At 47.1% G+C, this 22,008-nt stretch overlaps 1 protein-coding gene across 3 annotated transcripts in view; it reads right to left on the bottom strand.

The window, feature by feature from the left end:
* Window positions 1–477: 477 nt before the first annotated feature.
* LOC147444687 (RNA helicase family protein) overlaps window positions 478–22,008 on the bottom strand; it is a 132,499-nt gene continuing 110,968 nt past the window's right edge. For all 3 annotated transcript variants that reach the window (XM_086527227.1, XM_086527226.1, XM_086527228.1), the window contains 8 exons: window positions 14,513–14,727; window positions 3,669–3,761; window positions 3,463–3,586; window positions 3,032–3,179; window positions 2,817–2,886; window positions 2,110–2,252; window positions 1,433–1,611; window positions 478–1,349 (listed from right to left, as the gene is read on the bottom strand). In XM_086527227.1, coding sequence (XP_086383353.1) covers window positions 1,193–1,349; window positions 1,433–1,611; window positions 2,110–2,252; window positions 2,817–2,886; window positions 3,032–3,179; window positions 3,463–3,586; window positions 3,669–3,761; window positions 14,513–14,727 — 1,129 coding nt within the window. In that variant the 3' untranslated portion in view covers window positions 478–1,192. The remainder of the gene's footprint in view (window positions 1,350–1,432; window positions 1,612–2,109; window positions 2,253–2,816; window positions 2,887–3,031; window positions 3,180–3,462; window positions 3,587–3,668; window positions 3,762–14,512; window positions 14,728–22,008) is intronic.

Here is a 22,008-nt window from a genome sequence, read left to right on the forward strand (position 1 = left end):
CATGGCTTCTGTATCCTGTGAAGGTGGAGCAGAGGAGATGGTTTCCTTGGCAAAAAAAATTGGCAAGAACAACTAGCACCATACAAAAAGCACCACCACCCTTCTGCTAGTGCTGGATGTCCGGCTGATTGTCCAGGCTTGCCTCTACCCCACGCAATTGCAATGTCTCCATTGCAATGTCTCCTTCGGGTGCTTCGTTCAAATTAGCAAGGCTCAAAATGAATAGCAAAAACAACTCTCACTCACAGAACTATTTTGATAGGTTGCACTCTGGTGTCCATTTTGAACAAAAAATAGGGTCAGCACTAAGCTAGATTGCCCCACTAAGTAATCACACCAATCAAGTACTCACTACTAGTGTTTGCAAAAAACGGGGTTTTAGTGTATCTTTAACTGTAAAACAATGCAAAAACCCAGCTAGATTCCAAGCTTGTCTTGAAGAAAACTGGCAAAATTTTACAAGTTTCAGTCTAAATATCGGCAAATGCTGAATTTCAAATTTTGAGCTAAAAGCTGGACGAATTTTTCTTCAATCAGGAAATATGTTTTTGGCAAGCCCTCCTCAGTACAAAAGAGATCAAAGAGAGGAAGAGTGGGGGAGGGGGGTAGGGGCGCTTCTATAACAGGCGAGGTGGCAGCAACTGGTGTCATTGGCTCAACCTTGAAAAAGGAACACATAACAGCCAGATAATAGCATTAAATTGCCTTGGGGCAGAATTTGAACATGGACTTGTGCATGTGATACATACACCTGCCTCGCAAGCATATCACTTGTTGAGGAGCTTGTTAAGAGTAGGAAGGGTCTGGTGGAACTGCATGCTCTAAATTCCAGTCTTAGAAAGAGGATTTTCAGCCACCAGTCGAGTGTGTTAAGGAATTTATAAGGCGCTCTGCTTTCAATCTGACAAAACTGTGCCGTGTTCTCTTTGCAGTTTTATTCGACACTCAAGGACTGAAGACCTTGTAGGCAACATACCATATCCTTGACATAGTCACCTGCACATAACAGTGCAATCTAGCTCAGCAGAAGCATCTCACACACCCATTCTTGGCTTTTTCTGCTGCTCTAATGGACACTCAAGCAGTACCGGCCTTTGTGCAAAAAGCGATATTCTTTGGCCCTTCAAATAAAGGCCTGCCTGTAATGATGTAATTGAGCTATATGGAAACTACACTTCTAATGACTGTCAATTCATGTCCTTGCTTGTTTCCTTGCCAGGAATCGTTCACGTGCTGCAGCAACAACTTCCTTTTGTACTGCAGATGGCTTTTCAAGTCCAGCTTTCTCAGTTTGCACTGTCTCTTTCTCTTCTTGCTTTGCCCTTTGACCAGAATTTGATTGTGTTCCACTGTTAAGAAAACAGTGTTTTAGTTGTAATATTTGAAAGCATGTGCTATGGAAATACATCTAATAATGAAGATGAAATAATACCCGAGTTTATTGACTGACAAACTGCTCAATTTCTTCAAAGCAGGTTGGCACCAGGAACCCTCCACAGCGCACACATTTCTTATATAAGGCCGCCCCGTGTTAACTAGTTCATTGTACACCACCCACTCAGGTAGAAGTCCATCATCATCCACCTCCATTGAGCACGCCGATGGATGAACCTGCTTGTAGCCATATGTTGAAATGGCAAGAGAGGACGGCAGATTAAAATCCTACTAATTCTAGTGGTGACACCAACGAGATTAGCTACCTAGATTCATATATATTTACTTAGCGTATGTACTACAAACTACTTGCAGGCAAGCCATGCCCACTTCGTCCTTGAAGAGGTGTGCGAGCTTTGCACATGGGCGTTCCTGATGTGGCTTCATTCACTACTCTTATCACTTGCGCTGAACTAGGAGAAATTTGCTCCATGAGCCTTTCCAAGGAAGGAATTGTCAAATTGGAAGGCATTTTGTTAGAATCCTTGAGTTCATATGAAACACCTGCTACTTGCTTCCTGGATCTTGTCCTGGATACTTTATTAGCAATAAATTATATATTGATACTATCATCTAGGCGTTATGTTTGTAAAGGAGAAGAGCTTGAGAAGAAATAGAAAGGAGAGGAACTAGAGAAGAAACAGAGACTAAACTTTAAAGGCATAGAAATTGGACCTGCACTAACTGAGACTTTGTTCCCAAAGTTCTGTATCCATTATGCCGTTGCATGCGATGTGCCAATCGATTCGAAAATCCTATGCAGAGAGATTTTCTGAGCGCAACCAAGTCAGGGCCTTTCTGTTTGTATCGACTAGAGCCTGAAAACATCAGGGGCAACAGTAAGAGAGCTTAGACCAGAGAAATATGAAATTAAGGAAGATATTTCAAGCTTTTGCCAACTAATGAGCCAGGCAATGATGATGGCTTGCAAAATCTCAGCCAAGTGTCAAATGTAGTTTAGTGTATGCACAAATTGAGACATCAGTGCTGATAGGCCACAGCTAACATTGGCACATGATTTATCACCAAAGTTTTTTTGATATTTAACATGGTAAAATTGGATCCTTGAGGAAAAACCAAGAAAGCAAGGTAGGGACTGGAAATACACACTACAGAGCAATGGAAGTGGAAGATTTTTGACGATGTCGTCTACATAACTGCAAACAAAAGAAAAGGGCATGAAACGAAACAATTAAATGTGATTCAGGCAAAGGCTTCTGGGAGTTTTTGGGCTTTCAAAACAAGGCCACCGATTATTGATGCAAACAATGCTCAAGAGACCAACATCTATAGCAGCAAATCTCTCTAAAATTTCGAGAAAGAAGAACTATCTGTGACTCGAGCATATATAAACATTCGATGCATTTTTGAAAAAAAAAAACCTTTGCTCTCCCACTGTATGATTTGGCTTAGCTGCTTCCTTATGTCCCTTGCAAACATCATTGATCTCGTCTGCAACAATCAATTCCTTGATAAAATAATTCAGCAAAGACTCTAACCTCACACATCTCACCTATAGAAACTGACAAATGCACCTTACCCTAAAATACACACCCAAGAAATCATAATCACAAATATTTCATGCAATTTTGCACACCTTTACTCCATGTTGCTCGCACCATTCAGCTCTAAATCCATCCTCACGCCACTCCTCATATATCTGAAGAAGCTGGATGTGATCTCCAAGGCCCTTCCCATCAGGCAAATTCTTGAATTCGAGGTCCCTCTTATTGGATGAACTCTTCCTACAGAAAACAGCTTCACATTGACATAGGTTGGAAATTTGCATAAGCAAATTTTTTGGTGGAGTAATCTGACGGCAAAGATCGCAAGTCGCAGCCTTCCTTGGTGATGTGATCATTCAACTCATCACCTCTTTGAGTGTCACAGATTTTGTGCGAACTTTTGTAAGGCTTGATGTTTCCCACCAGCCGAACAATGGTAGCACAGGCTTGAGAAAAGAGAGGAGCTTTCAAGAGAAAAGAACTGTAAAAAATTGTGACTCAATTTTCTCAAGTAAGCACTTACTTTGAGTTAGCGACAAAGAGGGACTCGCAAGACAGCATCGCTGCAATTGTCAGTGCTTCATTCAAACAGCTTGCCTCCTCTGCTGCCAACAAAGCTCTTGAAAGAGAGGGTTCCAAGGGGAGCACTGGGTTTTGGAAATACGATGTAAAGAAACAGCATAACAATGGCTACTAATCACTTCAAAGCACACCAACTCGTGACTGTACCAGCCATTCTTTTTCCCAGAGAGGTAATGGAGCCATCCTCTCGAATGGCATCGATAATGAAAAGTTGCTGCAATGCATCCTCTAATGAGGCACCTGAATTAACAGTAAACACAAATATTAAAGAGACTTGGACGAATCACACCCAATATGACTCCAACTTCAAAAAGCTCATCTGTGAACACCATCTTATTAAATCAAAATTAAGAGCTTGGCACAGAGAGAGAGAGAGAGAGAGAGAGAGAGAGAGAGAGAGAGAGAGAGAAATGAAAATGAAATGAAATGTTATATTAACGTCTTCAAAAGGTCAAAGTGACCTATGAGACCTGAAAGTTACAATGTGGTGGATCTGATACAAAGTCCGAGTAACAAAATGAAATGAAATGACAATATGACCAAATGACTAAATGACTTCTATGGAATCCTAAACTGCAAGGTGTGAACTAATCAGCTAGCTGGGATAGCTAAAATCACAAGAGATCCAGCATCGTTCGCTAGCGGATCTCATCAATCTCCTCCATGGTCAGTAGTCTGACCGGGCGTCGTGCATGTCGGGCCAAAGTGATCCGAATCCTCTGATGCAGCCTCCGTCGGTGCTGTGTAGTCCTCCGTAGTCGCGGGCGTCTGGATCTCCCCAGCTCGATCGCCCGGTCGATCAGTGTGCCTCTGGCATGAGGCGACGAGCTCTGCTATGGTAGTAACTCCTCCGGGTGTCCAGTGTCTACTCTAAGAAGTATATGATCTGTCTCTGAGACTGGCTAGCCTCTCCTCTCATCAGGCTCTCTCTGTGTCTGCGCAGCTCGAGCAAAAACAAACCCAAGCATCTCTGATCCTCGTACCGCATGACTCTAAAGAGTGGTCCAAAGCCCTCTCTCAACAAGCAGTGGAAGCGGCCTCGTATCTCGTAGTAGACAGGGCAGTGGCATGTGTAGTGCAACTCTGTCTCAGTCTCTATGTCACACAGGGGGCATGTCCTGGCCTTTGCTGGTACCCAACTGTATCTCCCAGTCTCGATCCGCAGCTGGTGTGAAGATGTGTATATCTGGCCAATAGCACATCATACCCCATGAGACAAGTGGGTGTCCATGTACCTGGGTCTCGTCACAAAACCGACCTCCGTAAGCTGGAGAAGATGCTCTCTGTAGAAAGCCATCTTCGTGCCCAACTCCTGTTCTGGTTGTATCCATGTCCTCCTGGTGTCTAGCTGAGTCAGGTCCTGGCAGATGAGCCCGGTGATCTCGGACTGTGTAAGAGTCAGAGAGGGTGCATCCAGTGAGTACTGGAAGGAAAGCAATCTATCTATGTTGAACCCATGTGCCTGAAACCATGATGTCATCTCCTCATACCAGCATGTTGTATCTCCCTGCATGGCTAACTGTCGAGAGGACTCAAGTGCAAGGCGGGCATATCTGTCTCTGGGAAGTTCCCACATGCGGTGTATGAAGGAGACAGATCTGGTGAGTGCCTCAACCACTAGTGCGGCGGCAGCTAGCTCTCCTCGGACAATGGCACGTGGTACTGAAGCCTTGGCTCTAATGAGCCGCGAGATCATAGAGACAAGAGGCTTCTCCATGTCCCCCCATCCATCAATGCGGCCTGTCCTCCCGTGATGATCCAATGAAGGTCCCCAAATCGCAGCTCCATAAAGCAATGCAGAAGCCACCAAAGTGTCAAAGAGCCAGAGCTTCGTCCAAGGCTCCTGAAACTGAACGTGTGAACACATCCTTTCCAATCTACCCAATGTTGCTTGGGCTCTGGTCAATCTAGTCTCTGCTGCCCTCAGTGAAAATGCTGGCCCACTAAAAACCACTCCAAGGTAAGTGTAAGCATATGTATACTCCAGTCTTCTGGTCATATGTGAATGCCGGTGCTGACCTCCTGAGCTCTGTGGGGTGGTATTAAATACCATGACCTTGGTTTTACCAAGGTTGACGGACAAACCACTTTCCTTGGCAAACCTTTGCAAAGCATCCAAGTGACGTTGCATCCCCTCTCGAGAGTCGGAGATCAACACAATATCATCAGCATATAACAATAGTGGAATCCATGTCCCTGCCAGCTGTGCACCTCTATCACCATCTCTCTCAATGTAGTCAGAAACCTCATCCACATACATACCAAATAGAGTAGGAGAGAGCGGGCAACCCTGCTTCACCCCAATAGTGGAGTGAACCGGTGTGGATAGACCCTCTGAGGTGCGTACATGCCCCACTACTGACCTGTATAATGCCATGACCCCCAAATGAGCTCTGTGGGTACTCCCATCTGTTGTAATCTGCGCATCAATCTAGCTCTGGGTACTGTGCAAATGCTTTGCGGAAATCCACAAAGCTACAATAGATCCGTCTCCCATGAGAGAGAGAGAGAGAGAGAGAGAGAGAGAGAGAGAGAGAGAGAGATGAAATGAAATGAAATGTTATATTAACGTCTTCAAAAGGCCAAAATGACTTATGAGACCAGAGCGTTACAATGTGGTGGATCTGATACGAAGTCAGAGTAACAAAATGAAATACTATGAAATTCTAAGCTGGTAGGTGTGAACTAAGCAGCTAGCCTGGATAGCTAAATCACAGGTCACAAGAGATCCAGCATTGGTCGCTAGAGGATCTTATCAATCTCCTCCATGGTCAGCAGTCTGACCGCGCGTCGTGCATGTCGGGCCAAAGTGATCCGAATCCTCTGATGTAGCCTCCGTCGATGCTGTGTAGTCCTCCGCAGTCGTGGGCATCTGGATCTCCCCAACTCAGTCGCTCGGTCGATCAGTGTGCCTCTGGTGTGAGGCGACAAGATCTGCTGTGGTAGTAGCTCCTCCGCGTGTCCAATGTCTGCTCTAAAGAAGTCTGTGATGTGTCTCTGAGACTGGCTGGCCTCTCCTCTCAACAGGCTCTCTCTGTGTCTGCGCAGCTCGAGCAGAAACAAACCCAGGTATCTCTGATCCTCGTATCTCATGACTGTGGAGAGTGGTCCAAAGCCCTTTCTGAACAAGCAGTGGAAGCGGCCTCGTATCTCGTAGTAGACGGGGCAGTGGCATGTGTAGTGTAACTCTGTCTTAGGCTCCATGTCACAAAGGAGGCATGTCCTGGCCTCTGCTGGTACTCCGCTGTATCTCCCAGTCTCGATCCGCAGCTAGTGTGAAGATGTGCGTATCTGGCCAATAGCACACCGTATCCCATGAGACAAGTGGGTGTCCATGTATCTGGGCCTCGTCACAAAACCGTCCGCCATAAGCTGGAGAAGATGCTCTTTGTAGAAAGCCATCTTCGTGTCTAGCACCTGTGCTGGCTGTATCCATGTCCTCCTAGTGTCTAGCTGAGTCAGGTCCTGGTGGATGAGCCTGGTGATCTCGGACTGTGTGAGAGTCAGGGAGGGTGCATCCAGTGAGTACTAAAAGGGGGGCAATCTGTCTGTACTGAACCCATGCGCCTCGAACCATGATGTCATCTCCCCATACCATGTTGTATCTCCCTGCATGGCTAACTGTCGAGAGGACTCAAGTGCAAGGGGGACGTATCTGTCTCTGGGAAATTCCCATATGCGGTGTATGAAGGAGACAGACCTGATGAGCGCCTTAACCACTAGAGGAGGGGGCAACTAGCTCTGGGTGGTACTGAAGCCTTGGCTCTAATAAATCGCGAGATCATAGAGACCAGGGGCTTCTCCATGTCCCCCCACCCATCAGTGCGACCTGTCCTCCCCTGATGATCCAATAAGGGCCCCCAGATCTCAGCTCCATAGAGCAATGCAGAAGCCACCAAAGTGCCAAAGAGCCAGAGCTTCGTCCGAGGCTCCTGAAACTGAACCTGTGAACACATCCTCTCCAATCTACCCAATGCCGAATGGGCTCTGGTCAATCTAGTCTCTACTGCTCTCCTCAATGAACCACTAAAAACCACTTCAAGGTAAGTGTAAGCATTTGTATACTCCACTGTCTCTTGGCCGTATGTGAATGCGAGCGCTGACCTCTTACCATGACCTTGGTTTTACCAAGGCTGACAGACAAACCACTTTCATGGGCAAACCTATGCAAAGCATCCAAGTGACGTTGCATCCCCTCCGGAGAGTCGGAGATCAACACAATATGTGAATGGGGGCGCTGACCTCCTGATCCACTGTGGGGTGGTATTAAATACCATGACCTTTCATGGGCAAACCTATGCAAAGCATCCAAGTGACGTTGCATCCCCTCCGGAGAGTCGGAGATCAACACAATATCATCAGCATATAACAAAAGCGGAATCCATGTCCCTGCCAGCGGTGCACCTCTATCCCCATCTCTCTCAATGTAGTCAGAAACCTCATCCACATACATACCAAATAGAGTAGGAGAGAGCGGGCAGCCCTGCTTCACCCCAATAGTGGAGTGAACCGGTGTAGATAGACCCTCTGAGGTGTGCGTACATGCCCTATTACTGATCTGTACAATGCCATGATCCCCCAAATGAGCTCTGTGGGTACTCCCATCTCCTGTAATCTGTGCATCAATCTAGCTCTGGGTACTGTGTCAAATGCTTTGCGGAAGTCCACAAAGCTGCAATAGATCCGTCTCCCACGAGATCTGCCCTCCTCGATGATGGCCCTAAGTGTCAAGATATGGTCAAGAGTAGAAAAACCTCTCCTGAACCCTGCTTGCCCACAGTTGCACGCACTCCCTCTCTCTCTGCCCATCTACTCAACTGCTGCTCAAGAATGGATGCGTACAACCGGGCCAATGTGTGTCCAATCATGATAGTGCGATAATTCCCAGGCTCCATAGGGTCTCCTGATTTGAAGATAGGTACAATCGTAGATAGGCTCCAAGCATCAGGCAAGCCCTCACACATGGCACGATAAAACATGACTGCTAGAAGCTTTGCTGGTAGATCTCTGGCATGCATGAAATGCTCAACCACCAGGCCATCATGATCATATGCTCTCCCAGTCCTCATCCTGTCAATGGCTTTCTTCACCATCTCAGAGGTGAAAAAAGCATATGTGTGTGGGCATGGATCGGGGGGATCGAGAAGGGGCGGCTGTCCCAAAACTGTGTACAAAGATGATGCGTACTGACCCCAAGTCTTTGTAGAGGTAATGGCAGGGGGGGAGACAGCTCGTGAAAGAGCCGCCATGCCTCATGCGAGTCCTGGTGGAGATCCTGCTCTAGTCGAGCAAAAAATGTCCTCTTCTTCCGCCGCACTAGGCGTCGGAAGTCAATCTGTGACTGTCTGTGAGTGATGTCCCCCAAAAGCACTTCCAGCTCTAGTCAGGCGGCATTCCTCATCATACCAGTTGTTCTAAGGCATGCTCCCAGAACGGCGTCTATGCTCAGGCTGGGTGTGTGGGTATGCCTCTACTGCTGCATCATGTAATGTCTGTGTTAGTATAATAGTAAGCTCCTCCAGAGGTCGCCCTGGCTCCTCAGTGCATAGGCGTCTGTAGATCACGTCTATGTATACATAATCCGTCTCCTGCGTGAAGGTGTAGCAAGTAGGAGCTGCTACCCGTGGACTCTGTGCTACACTGAACTGGAAAGAGATGGTCAGCGACACAATAGCATGATCCACTGCCACCCCAACGCGCCTCGGCCCAACTATGAGATCCTAGATACTAGAGATGAGGCTTGGTTGTAACATGACATAATCCACTGTGCTGGCTCCGTGTCTGTGTGGAAAGCATGTGAAACCTCCTGCATCGGGAAATCTTTGCAGGCCATTCAAGATGGCCAATCCATGTGCAGTCCCCCTGTCTATCAAGTGTCGTCCATATTCAGTATGTTTCCCATCTTGTGATAGTCTGGATAGACCCGTCTCTGCAACATCCAGCTCTCTCAGCATCTCCTTTGAAGTATCATAAAATACTATCTGATGATATGGGCAGTGCTAGCATTGAAATCCCCTAGAATGATAATGTCACCATCTCTAGAGAATTCTCATATGTCATCATCCAAAATAGAGAAGGGGGACTATCCTCTGGGTGCTGCATATACTGACGTACTCGGGGGAAAGTAGCAAATAGTAATGTAAAGATATCTGCTAGTCTCTGCTCTCAATCTCACCCACATGTACCTAGCTTGCTCATCCCTGCGAGCTACATGTATAAATGGTTGCAACTCCTCTCTAAATAACACTGCCACTCCTCCTAAGCCCCGCCCTCTGTGCTCTAATCGTCTCCTGTCTACAAGTTGTCTCCCATCTGTATCCACCAATGTGAGGCATAGTCTGCCCAGGGGCCTGATGTGTCTCAGAGTAGAAGATGATGTCTCCCCCACTAAAACTCTCCTCAAAGGCACCCACATCAAGACGCATAGATCCATTACAATTCCAAGTAGCGACTTTGAGTGTGGCCCCATAGGTCTCACACCATCATGTGGAGCGTGGCTCCAATATCACCACTCTTCCATCTCGGTAAAAAACAATCTTACTTTTTTCCCTTGCCGCTCTAATCTCTGGCATTACCTCTTGCATATGGGCGACCTCTGAGAGCGTAAGGTCATCCCCAACCAGCATGAAGTGTCCCCCTGAAGAGCTAACCATCTGGAAGACTCAAGGGCTAGTCTAGCATATCTGACTCTAGTAGTATCCCACAAGCTGTGCACAAGGGAGACTGATCTGGTAAGCGCCTCAATCTCCATAGGAGGGGCAGCTAGCTCTGTTCGAATGGAAGCGTGGGGTACGGAGGCCTTTGCTCCGATCAATCGAGAGATCATAGATACCAAGGGCCTCTCCATACGTCTCCAACCATCCTGGCCTACAAAAGGTCCCCATATCTGCACCCCATACAACATAGCTGAGGCTACTAAAGTATCAAAGAGCCATAGCTTTGTCCGAGGTTCCTAGAACTGAACCTGCGCACACATCCTCTCCAAGCCTCCCAAGGCCGCAAAAGCTCTAGTCAGTCTAGTCTCTGTTGCTCTTCCCAAAGAAAACCTCAGCCCAGTGAAGACAACCCCAAGGTAAGTGTATGCATCTGTATACTCTACAATCTCCTGACCATATGTGAAAGTTGGTGCTGATCTCTTGATCCATTGTGGTGTGGTGTTAAACACCATAACCTTGGTTTTACCAAGGTTTCCAGACAATCAACTATCCTCTGCAAAATTGTGTAATGCATACAACTATCATTGCATACCCTCTGGTGATTCAAAGATCAACACAATATCATCAGCATATAACAACAATGGGATCCACGTCCCTGCCAAGCTGGGCACCTCTATCACCCTCTCTGTCGATGTAATCAGACACCTCATCAACATGCATACCAAATAGAGTAGGAGACAATGGGCAATCCTGTTTCAACACAATGGTGGAGTGAACTAAATCAAATATCCCCTCCGAAGTGCGTACATGTCCCATCACTGATCTGTATAGAGCCCTAATCCCCCAAATCAACACTATGGGCACCCCCATCTCGAGCAGTCTGTGTATCAATCGAGCTCTCGGTACCATGTCAAACGCTTTGCGGAAATCCACAAAGCTACAATAAATCCGCCTCCCATGTGACCTACCCTCCTCAATGATGGCTCTGAGTGTCAAAATATGATCAAGAGTGGAGAAACCCCTCCTGAAAGCAGCCTAGCCCTTTGCTCGTACACCCTCACCCTTTGCCTAATTACTCAACTGCTACTCAAGAATTGATGCATACAACGGTGCCAATGTGTGCCCAACCATAATAGTGCGGTAATTCCCACGCTCTATAGGATCACCTGCTTTGAAGATAGGCACAATAGTAGACAACCTCCAAGTCTCAGGTAACCCCTCACACATGGCACGATTGAACAACATTGCAAGAACTTCTACCAGCATATCTCTAGCACGTATAAAGTGCTCTGCTACTAGACCATCATGATCATATGCCCTGTTGGTCCTCATCCTGTCAATGGCTCTCTTTACCATTTCAGTGGTAAAGGTGCTGGTAGGTGGGCATGGCTCTGTAGGATCTGGAAGGGGATCCCGTCCACGGAACCGTATATAACGATGACTCATGCTGGCCCCACACATCAGGAGGGTGAGGGGAGTGCTCATGAAAGAATCGCCATGCCTCTCCTGAGTCTCTACTCAACAACAGGTGATACAAGTCTCGCTCCATTTGGGCCAAGTAAGCTTGTTTCTTCCGTCACACAAGGCGCCGGGGAGCAATCCGAGATTGTCTGTAAGTGATGACTACTAAGAGAAGATCCCTCTGAAGCTGGGCTCTCATCTCTCTGCACTCATCATCATACCAACTATTCTGGGGCATGCTCCCAGAATGTCACCTCCAACCCGGTTGAGTGTGTGGGTATGCTTGTGATGCAGCACCATGCAATGTCTCACTCAGTAAAGTGGTGCACTCCTCCACCGAGAGGCCACGACCACCTGTGCATAGACGGCTGTAGATCTCCTTTGTATAAAATGAGTCAGTCTTTGGTGTAAATGTATAGCGGGTATGTGACCTGCCGACCTACCTCCTGATGTGTGGTGTACTATACTGAAATGAAACAGATAATGTCAAAAGAGCATAATCTACCACTATGAAATCCTGAATACAAGGAATAAAGCTCGGTTGTGCCATAACATAGTCCGCTGTACTCACCCCGTGTCTATGAGGAAAGCATGTAAAACCGGTTGCTCCAGGAAATCGCTATAAGCCATTAAGTACGGCTAACCCATGTGTAGTCGTCATCTCCGTGAGGTATCTCCCATACTCCATCTGCTCTGTGTCATGTGAGCATCTGTCAAGCCCTAACTCACATAATCTCTCTAAGCATCTCATATAAAGTGTCGTAGAAGACTGTTTGAGAGTTGCACGCTCGGGCATTGAAGTCCCCTAGGAGGATGATATCACCATCCCTAGAAAACTCCCATATATCATCGTCTAGTATAGGGAAAGGCGACCGTCCTCTGGATGCAGCATATACTGACGTACTGGGGGGAAGTAGCATATGGCAATGTATAGAAATCGACCTGTGTCAACTCTCAGCCTCACCCACATGTATCTAGCATGATCATCTCTCCGTACAATATGTAGTAGTGGTTGTAACTCCTCCCTAAACAGCACTGCTACTCCTCCTAAACCTCTACTCCCATGCTTAGATCTCGCGACTGTCCTGTGGGCTGTCTCCCATCTGTATCCCACCACATGTGGCATAAGCTGTCCATGGGCCTTATGAGTCTCTGAGAAGAAAACAATGTCCCCGTCTCTGAAACTGTCCTCAAAGGTACCAACGTCCAACCTCATAGATCCATTAGAATTCCAAGTAGCCATCTTCAGTGTGGTCTCATAGGTCTCACACCGTCATGTAGAGCGCCGCTCTACAATCACCACTCGACCATCTCTGTAAAAGGCCATCTTTCCCTTCTCCCTTGCCGCCGTAATCTCTGGCATTACCTCTCATATGCGCAAGCTGTGGGAGAGTAAGATCATCACCGAGAAAAATACATGTCTTCTTGAGAGTAGGCCTCTTTCTCAAGAATTCCTTCTTCTCCTCCAAGGAGGGGAAGCGTAGTATGAGATCTCTCCCTTTTGAAGATTCTCCCGGGCCATCACTCTTCTTGCCCACTCTCCATGCCTTTGTGTGTGAAGACTTGTCCACCCCCATCATGGATGTGAGGTTTGTGACCTCTTTTTCCACATTGTTTATGTCCTTGAGGCCGATTACCCTCACATTTAGAGCCTGCATCCTCCTTCTTTGTTCCTCTTCGAGGGTCATGTTAATATAAGTGGGTGTACAAGGAGCTTCCTTATCTTTCCCTTTCTTGGCAACCTCAATCTATTTTTCGGCCTCCTTTACTTTCTTTTGTGTTGCGGAGATGACCACGGCCCATGACTTCTTCTCCTCATCTTCCTTGATAACCCGTATTTCTTCTCTCATGGTATTCAATTCTTCCATCATGGATGGCTGAATTTTTCCTTCTTAGAGCCGCCTACTTTTTGCTTGTAGATTTCGGATGATGAAATCTTGGATGACCACTTTCTCCTCGAGCGAAGCGATCCTCCTACGCATGCCATCTCTTTCTTCGGTCCATCTTTGAAGAGCAGTGCTCCTCTCCTTCCTCCACTCTTCCACTTCGTTTCTCCATTATCTCATTTCCTTCTCTATTGCCGACATCCTCTTCCCTGTTCGCATGAAAGAGGCTTTGTGGGCGGCCAACGATGGATGCGTCTTCTTACACGTGGGGGAAGCCGTTGGCACTTCTCCGATGCTTCCCATGAGAGAGAGAGAGAGAGAGAGAGAGAGAGAGAGAGAGAGAGAGAGAGAGGGACTCTAAAAACAACAAAAAAATACAAGAAGAAAGAAACGCTTGTGTAACCTTTAAAAACAGCAAAAACAATGGCAAAACCCTAAAGAACAAAATGGTGACAAAACCCTTCAAAACAATAAAAAACAGTGACAAAACCCTAAAAAACAGCAAAAAGACAGTTTCAAAACCCTAAAAACAGCAAAGAAACAGGGACAAAACCCTAAAAACAGCCAAAAAACAATTTCGAAACCCTAAAAATAGCAAAGAAGAAGTGTGAGAGGTGCAAGCTATCACCATAGCCTACATTTTCTCAGCAAAGCAACCTCTTATGTGTGTGTGTGTGTGTGTGTGTGTGTGTGTGTGAGAGAGAGAGAGAGAGAGAGAGAGAGAGAGACAGAGTTTTGAATTTCAGGGCTTTTTTATGTAGGGGTCAACGATGTGACAAGAACGCTAGAAAGAATGCCATGTGTATGCAATGGCTTCAGCTCGTCTCTAGAAGGAGACAAAGTGGAAGACATTTCAACAAGTGTTGACAGACAGAAAGAAGTGAGGAGAGAGAGAGAGAGAGAGAGAGAGAGAGAGAGAGAGAGAGAGAGAGAGCGTGCACGCATTAACACAAAAATATACAAGAAAACTATAACAGTTCAAGCTTACGTGATGGTGGGTCCAAAAATTCAAACTCCAGCACATTGACCTCCTTCAAATCTAATGATTTCAAATGAAGAACAGCACTGGTCAAAGATGACCGTTGTATTTCAGGCACGGTTACTGCAGCTAGTTCATTTTCAAACATTGTTTCTGTGTACAGCCTATAACATTTCCCCGGCCTTGTACGCCCAGCTCGACCTGCGCGTTGAGTTGCCTGCACCCTGCAATATGATCACAAATTCTCAGAACCTTTGTGTCAACGTGAAATAGAAATGAAGGTGAGCACAGTTATCCAAAGTTAATACATCCTACAAAAAACAAGTAATAATATACGAACAAGAAAGAAAGAGGGAGCCTACTAATGTTCTTCTGAGGCTGATGTTGGCCTATAGGACAAATCATACATCATTTAAGTACATTTTACAACGGAGTGGCAAAGTTAGCACTAAAAATGACCAAAAAAAAAGCTCGAAACCTTAACATTGTAGTGAGTGATCATTTTACAAAATGATGTCACAATCTTCTTACAAAAGAGACACTAGATGTCATGATCCCACATATGATAGCACTGTACTATTTCAGTAATCGTTTGAAGCATAGTCACAAGGGACGCGTCCCGAGGAGAGGGGACGGGGCTCAAATGGATTTTTAGTGTAAAAAAGAGGGCGGGACGGCAAGTGGGGATGGGAAGCCCAAAAAAGGGCGTCCCCTATGACTATGGCTTGAAGAAATCTCGTACAACAACCTTCCTCTGTATACTGCCCAATTCCCATTCTACCTGGCTTCTCTAACATTAACCAGGAGTAAGTTCATCTAAAATCCATACCAGAGGCCCTTTAAGAGAGAATTTCAGTAACTTAACTCGATTATAGCACGACCACTCTCCCCCTTTCAAGGTAGACCCAGATTTGCCTGTTTGTCTTTGACCCCCATGAACATACTCTCCCAACTTCCAAGTCAGCAAAAACAATAATCTTCCTTTGATCTTTCTTGAGGATATCTATCTCCATGATATGATCTTGGGTTTCTTTGTCCTCCTCTTCCATTTCGTGACCAAAAGAGATACCTATTTTGATCTCTGTCTGTATTGAGACCTCCCATTCTGATCTTTGAGGTCTCTTGGGATTGTTTCTACAAAGTTAAAGGTCATTTCTTCTCCAAGACAGGGCCAACCATAATTGTCTTGTAGTTTCTCAGAACGAACAAATCTCCTGCTTTGTGAATAGGCACAATGGTGTGCATCATCCACTCGGCAGGTAAGCGGTGTGCAAGAAAAGGAGCGAGTGAATCCTCCATGTACGAGGTGCTCACCCTCTACGCCCATTTTGGTCAGCCACACGTCCATGCTGAAGAGGGTGGCTAGCTTCCTTTACCACCGAATGGGTAAAGAAGCTGGCAATGGTAGGTCGAGGCTCTTGTGGCTCTGGTATGGGTGGCTGTTGGGACGATCCCTCGACGTATGTGTGCCAGATACGTGGGGCTCTCGAAAGCTCAAGAAGAAAAGGAAGATCTCCATCTCCTATGCCTTTGTAAGTGTCCACATTCCACCTCCGGAGACCACTTATTTCTCTAGAGCCTTTTGATAAGCTTCGTGAGGATTTTGTTGTCCCTCTGCATGTATTTCAAAAGTCGTGATATCCCTGTTGTTGTTCTTATGACATAATAATTGATTGTATATTTTATGGTTCTTGGTTTCAAACCTCTGTGATGATCGACATATGTGTGTACATTTTATCATGAGGACTATGCCCTCGAGATGTTTTTTTTTCCGAGAAAAAGATCCTTCTATTAGTTAATATAACTGCCCATGGGGCTACAACCACCTCTACTAAAGAGGGCTACAACAATCATAAGGGGGAGACTCTCCCAATAAAAAAACAACATATGTACAATGAGGCTAAATCAAGAGATGGGAGGAGGGAAAAGCCACACAGGTGGCCGGTAGTGCCATCTGAGCACACCCTGGACCATGGTGAAGAAAGGCCCAGGGCGCCAGAGTCGAAGGAAAGCCTCTCTACGCTCCCACATGCGGTCGAAGCTGCCCTGGAGTCTCTCAAACTGTCCTCCGAGAGTGTGGATCAGCTCTAGCCAAAGATCTCGAGCTGTCCCCGCTGGTGGTACAAGTCGAGCCTCAAAAATGCGGGAAGCAGCGGGCCCACCAAATGAACCAGAGCATCAGGCCGCAGATGAGCTCCCAACACTCCTCTCTCTCACTGCACCACTCCTGTGGAGTAAGCTTTGTAGCACGCTGGAGTGTAGGTCAACACCCCTACATCATCATCATCCTACTGGTGGAGGATAGCTCAAACTGAAGTGCCGGGCCCGTGAGAGTGGACCAAGCAGCTGCCCCCCAAGTGTACTGTCGTGTCGTGGAAAGAGCTGGCATCAGCCGAAGGACACAAAGCCAAACCTGTTGTGCCAAAGGACAGTCCCAAAGACAGTGATGCTGACTCTCCACAGGATGGTCACAAGCTGCGCATGTTGCCGAGAGACCACTATGTACAAGCCAGCTCCCAACTGCTTAAGCTCGATGTGCAACCAGCCACTGTTGTCTGGAGTCCCACAACCTCGCCAAAAAGCTGACGAGAACTCAGCTGTGTGTCACATGCACATCTAACCCTATGTGTACGTGGACAAGCTACTTCATGACATGGGTTCAGTTATGTTAGATTAGGAAGTGTTCTTGCACTTTTGTGAGTCTGTTCGCAGACCGTGCATGTCCAGACACTTAGAATAGATGCATATCCTCTAGTTGCACACAGCATGATCATCAGATTTCCATCAGAACCCATCAGGAGCATTTTTACAGTACATAGACCTATTTTCCCTATTTTAGCCAATTTTCACTTATTATTTTTAAGTGACTTTTGTTGGGAAACTGGGTAGGGCAATTTTGACAAGCAGATATATAAGAAACCCTAGTGCTAGCAATTTCTGGCAGAAGAGGCAGCAGGGACCTGACATCCAATAGTGCACCTTCTCAGCAAGACCCCTCCCCCCCGGCGGATGACCTAGCGTTTTCAAGAACAAGCCTAGCGTTTCTTCAAGTTCAGATTCACTCCAACATTTTGCGTTTGCAGCAGCCTAGCGATAGCAGACATAGCAAATCCCTCAAAATTTTTGCATCAAGTACCAGATCAGCCCTAGCGTTTTTGGATCCGCAGAGCCACACAGTGTTTTGCAGATTCTCTGCGACAAGACCATCATAAGCACCAGCGTTGTCAGCTTTCGGCAGTCAGACTCCGCAGTAGAATCCCCAAACCTCGCAAATCTCACCTTCTCGAACAGATCCTCGCCGCACGGTCAGATCCACCGAAGTTTGCAGATTCAGCCCGGAAAACACAGATTTCAGCATCTGCGTTTTCAGCGCGTCGTCGTCGCATCGTCATCATCGACATACAATCAAAATTCAGCAAATTAAGATTTGCAAATTTCAGCCATTAGCATTTTCAGATTTCACCCCGTCTCGTCGTCGTCCTCATCGTCGGCAAGTCCAAAGCATTGTAGAGATTTGTGCAATCAATAGTATACCACTCTCCCATTAGAGAGTGGGGCCTGAGGAGGAGGGTTTGACAACATTCTGGTGTCGTATTCTCTCTCTCTCTCTCTCTCTCTCTCTCTCTCTCTCTCTCTCTCTCAGTCTCAGCACCTTCATTCACAGTGTTTATCCACTTTGTTTGTGATCTTTTGCACTCTCCCACTAAAGGAACGGAAGGCTCTCCCTTCTGTAAGTAAAAGGAACCTTGAGCACAGTTCGGAGCACTCATCTTGAGCAAAGTTCAACATTCACTTCCGTTGCACCTTAAACTGTGAGACCCTCCTCCTGCCAATGAGGTGCTGCAGCAGAACGTTCCTCTCCGTGCTACCAGTATGTGATGTCCCAATCGAACAGTTTACTTAAAGAAAGGGACACCTGGATGGTCGGCTGAGGAGAAAGGGTCCCTCCAAAACCACTCTCCAAGATCTCACTGCACTTGTGCCAGTGAACAGCTCTCCCAAGCCCACAACCTCCACTCGCCAGTCTCAAGAGCTGTTGGGTCGGGATCTATGACACAAGTCCTCCCACAGATGCCCACAACTGGGATCCTCTGAAAACAGCACTCGGCCACTTGTGGGGCCTCTACTGAAACTTGGTGTAAACGACCCTCACCCTGTAGCTCAAGAAATAGAGAGGGTACAGTCTCTCAGCAAGCCCGAATTACGATGAGAACCTCCAGTTGCGTGAAGGCCCCCATCCATCTCGGCGCTACTGACTCGAGAGGTGTGAGCCACTCTGCTGGTACTGCCTCTGTGATAACCTGACACATGCTCTGCACCCCTCTCATGCCTTGTAGCTGGATGCTCTGAAGCTCCTCTGACAAGCCTGAGAACTTTAGCCAGTCACCTAAAGTGCGTGTTGGACCCTCTGCCATGGGACCCCAAGAAACATGAGGCTTGCTACCAACCAAGTGGCCTCTCTGAGTGCTAACCATGGGGTTTTAAACAAGGGGCTGTCTCACGCACTCCTCCATGCAAGTAGGTCGATGCTGCTCCAGGCCTCTCCGCAGCTGCTCCCAGGAGCGGAGCAGACTCACAGCAAAACGGTCCTCCAATCTCCTGCTCAAGCCAACTCTGCGCATCTCTGTGAAAATCCATCTAGTCGAAGGTCGCCAAGGGCCTCCAGCCTAAGGCACTCTAGCACTAAGCCGCTGAACCAAAAACTCCTTCCAAGGCTCCTCCCCTGGAAGCAATTCTCTGACAACAAACTTCCCAAGAAGGGCTGTGCTCTGCTATGTTGGGTCTATGATCCCCAACCCTCCCTAAGGACAAGGGAGAGTGATGACCTACCAGGCCACTTTGGCCCGGGCTACTTGAGTATCGTGCCCTAACCAAAGGAAGTTCCTGATCAGCCTCTCTACCTGGTTGATGCAGAAACTCGAAAAGATCCAACAAGAAGTGATGTACCACATAGTAACCAACAACACCTAGTTGGCCACTACAACTCTGCCTACCAGAGAAAGTCATGCGGACCTCCAATGTAACAACTTCCTCCTGATGGACAAGAGGGGAGCAATCTACTGCTTAGGAGACAAGTCCAAGCCAACTTGACAGCCCAAGTATCGAACTACAATCCCTGGGGGAATCCATCTGAAACCCTCACCTGGCAGCCAATCAGGCGTAGGAGCACTACCAACAAAGAAAGCCACTGTCTTTCTCCAGTTGATAAGTACGCTTGATGCACAACAAAAGGTCTCAAGAGCCTGCTCACACCTATGAAGGTTGACCTCCTGGCCCTCCAAGTACAAGGCTGAGTCGTCGGCAAACTCAGCATCCAGTAGCTCATCTCCCTATTTCGGCAAACTCACCATCCACTAGCTCATCTCCCCAAATAGGGAGCGCTAAGCGACATAGACCAACCTGCCGTGAAACCAAAAACCTGCTCATTGCCTCAGCATAGAATAGAAAGAGGAAGGGGACAAGAGGACAGCCCTGTCTGACCAAACGTGTGAGCATGAAACGATCACCTCTACCACCTGACAAAAGTACCCGACCGTGTGCTTGTCTGTAAAGAGCTGACGCACCTCTGATCCAGGCATCTAAGAAGCCCATCCTTCGTAGAGTGCCCTCCAAAGAGTCCAAGTCAACTCTATCGTAGGCCTTCTCAAAATTGAGAAGAAGTATCACCAGATACTCACCACGGAGGCACGCGAGGGCAGATGCCTCCCAAAAAGTAAAGATGTTGTCAAGGATACTACGCTCTTTGACAAAAACTGTTTGTGTCCCATGTACAATGCTCTCTAGAAGTGGCTGAATCCTCAAACTCAGAGCCTTGGAAAGAATTTTGTAGGCTGAGTTGAGGATGGTGATGGGCCTCCACTATCGAATCTCATCCAAGGAGCCACCCTCCTTGGGAATGAGGTAAATCAGGCCCTCACTCATGCTGTCAGGCATCTCTCCTATGTGTAGGATGTATTGAAAAGCGTTGCAGAGATCTGAGCCAAGCAAGTCCCAGTACTCCAAGAAAAAGCTGGGAGTCAAATCATCCTCACCTGGACAGCTACCATGGAGAAGTGCTCTAAGGGCGGCGTGGAGCTCCTCTAACTGAAGAGGCAGCTCAAGCCTCTGGCGCATCTGCTCAGTCACAAGGCAAGCCATCTATGCCCACACCTGCTCTCTGCATGCATCTTGATGCTCTGACTGAGGCTCTGTTGACAGCAAGTCACGATAAAGGTCATTAGCAACTGCACGCATGTCCTCTGGCTCTGAAGCAACTGACCCGTCACGCCTCCTCAGCAGGTTGACCCTGGAATGTGCATGTCGGGGCCCTATTGTCTCAAAGAAATCCCCTGTCACTCTGTCACCCACCTGGATCCACTGAGATGCTTGTCGATGAAAAGCAAACTCATGGCGCCTCTACTCTGTGCAGGCAAGCTCCTGGCGAGCCTGCTGCAACTGCTCCTCCAGCCAAGGACTGTCTAGATGCTGCTCCTGCATCCTCTGCAAGGAATCAACACCTCGTCGGAGACACTGCTCCTCCTCTCTCGCTGTAATGGAATTGGCCTATTTAACTTGAGAGTAGCGGAAATTAATGAGAGTACTTTTGAGAAATAACTTTGTGAGCATAACGGGTGAACATAATTGAAGATAGCAACATAATCATAGCAATTAGTTAACTTGGCATGAACAATACTTTTGCAAGAGAGAGAATTTAGAGAACATGACAACAGTTGAGGACCGGATTTATGTGGAGCCGGTCCCCCCTCCAATAGGCATTTGTATTATGATTTCTCCCATTAAGAGAGACTTGTTACAATACAGTCTTTGTGTTCCTTGTGACCTAGGTGATGCAATGAAGATAGAAAGCTTCATGCATCACAAACATAACATAAACTTGAAGAAAGCTTTAACTATCCCAAGCCTCAGTCCCAAGACCTCAAACACCTTCGAAGGTGGAGAGAGCTAGCAGGGAATGAGGGTAGGGAAGAGGAAGAAGAAACATTTCGTAGGAGAAAGAATTAGTTCCTCACTTATCATACTCTTGTTGCTAGCATACATAATAGCATAGTAATGAAGAAGAAGGAGATGGCAAGCTTAAGCATTGAAGCATGGCTCTTGGTTGGATTTGCACTCCATAGCCAAGAGTGTTGGTGTAGGCTCTCAACCTCTACTTGCTTGGAGAAGGAGAGGGAGCTCTTGCACTTTGCATAGCACACAATGAGAGTGTTTGTGAGTGTGTGTGGGTGAGTATACCCCCTAAGCAACCCCCTAGCTTGCTTGGGTCGACCCCCCCTTGTAGCTCATGCTTGAAGCTCATTGGACCCCTCCAGGCCTAGCCAATCATAAGCAGGAGGCATTACAAGCAGGAGGGGTAGCCTTGAGACAAGTGTCCCCCTTTCCCCTTTAAGAGAGAGGGCTAGATAAATGCTAAATCAATTAATTAAATCTCCTAATTTACTATTGGACCCCTTGGGTGGCCAACCAATAAGCTTTAGGCATCTCATGAAGGTAACATAGGTAGGGGT

This window comes from Adiantum capillus-veneris, chromosome 13 (assembly GCF_014529385.1).
Source record: "Adiantum capillus-veneris isolate H3 chromosome 13, ASM1452938v2, whole genome shotgun sequence".
NCBI lineage: Eukaryota > Viridiplantae > Streptophyta > Polypodiopsida > Polypodiales > Pteridaceae > Adiantum > Adiantum capillus-veneris.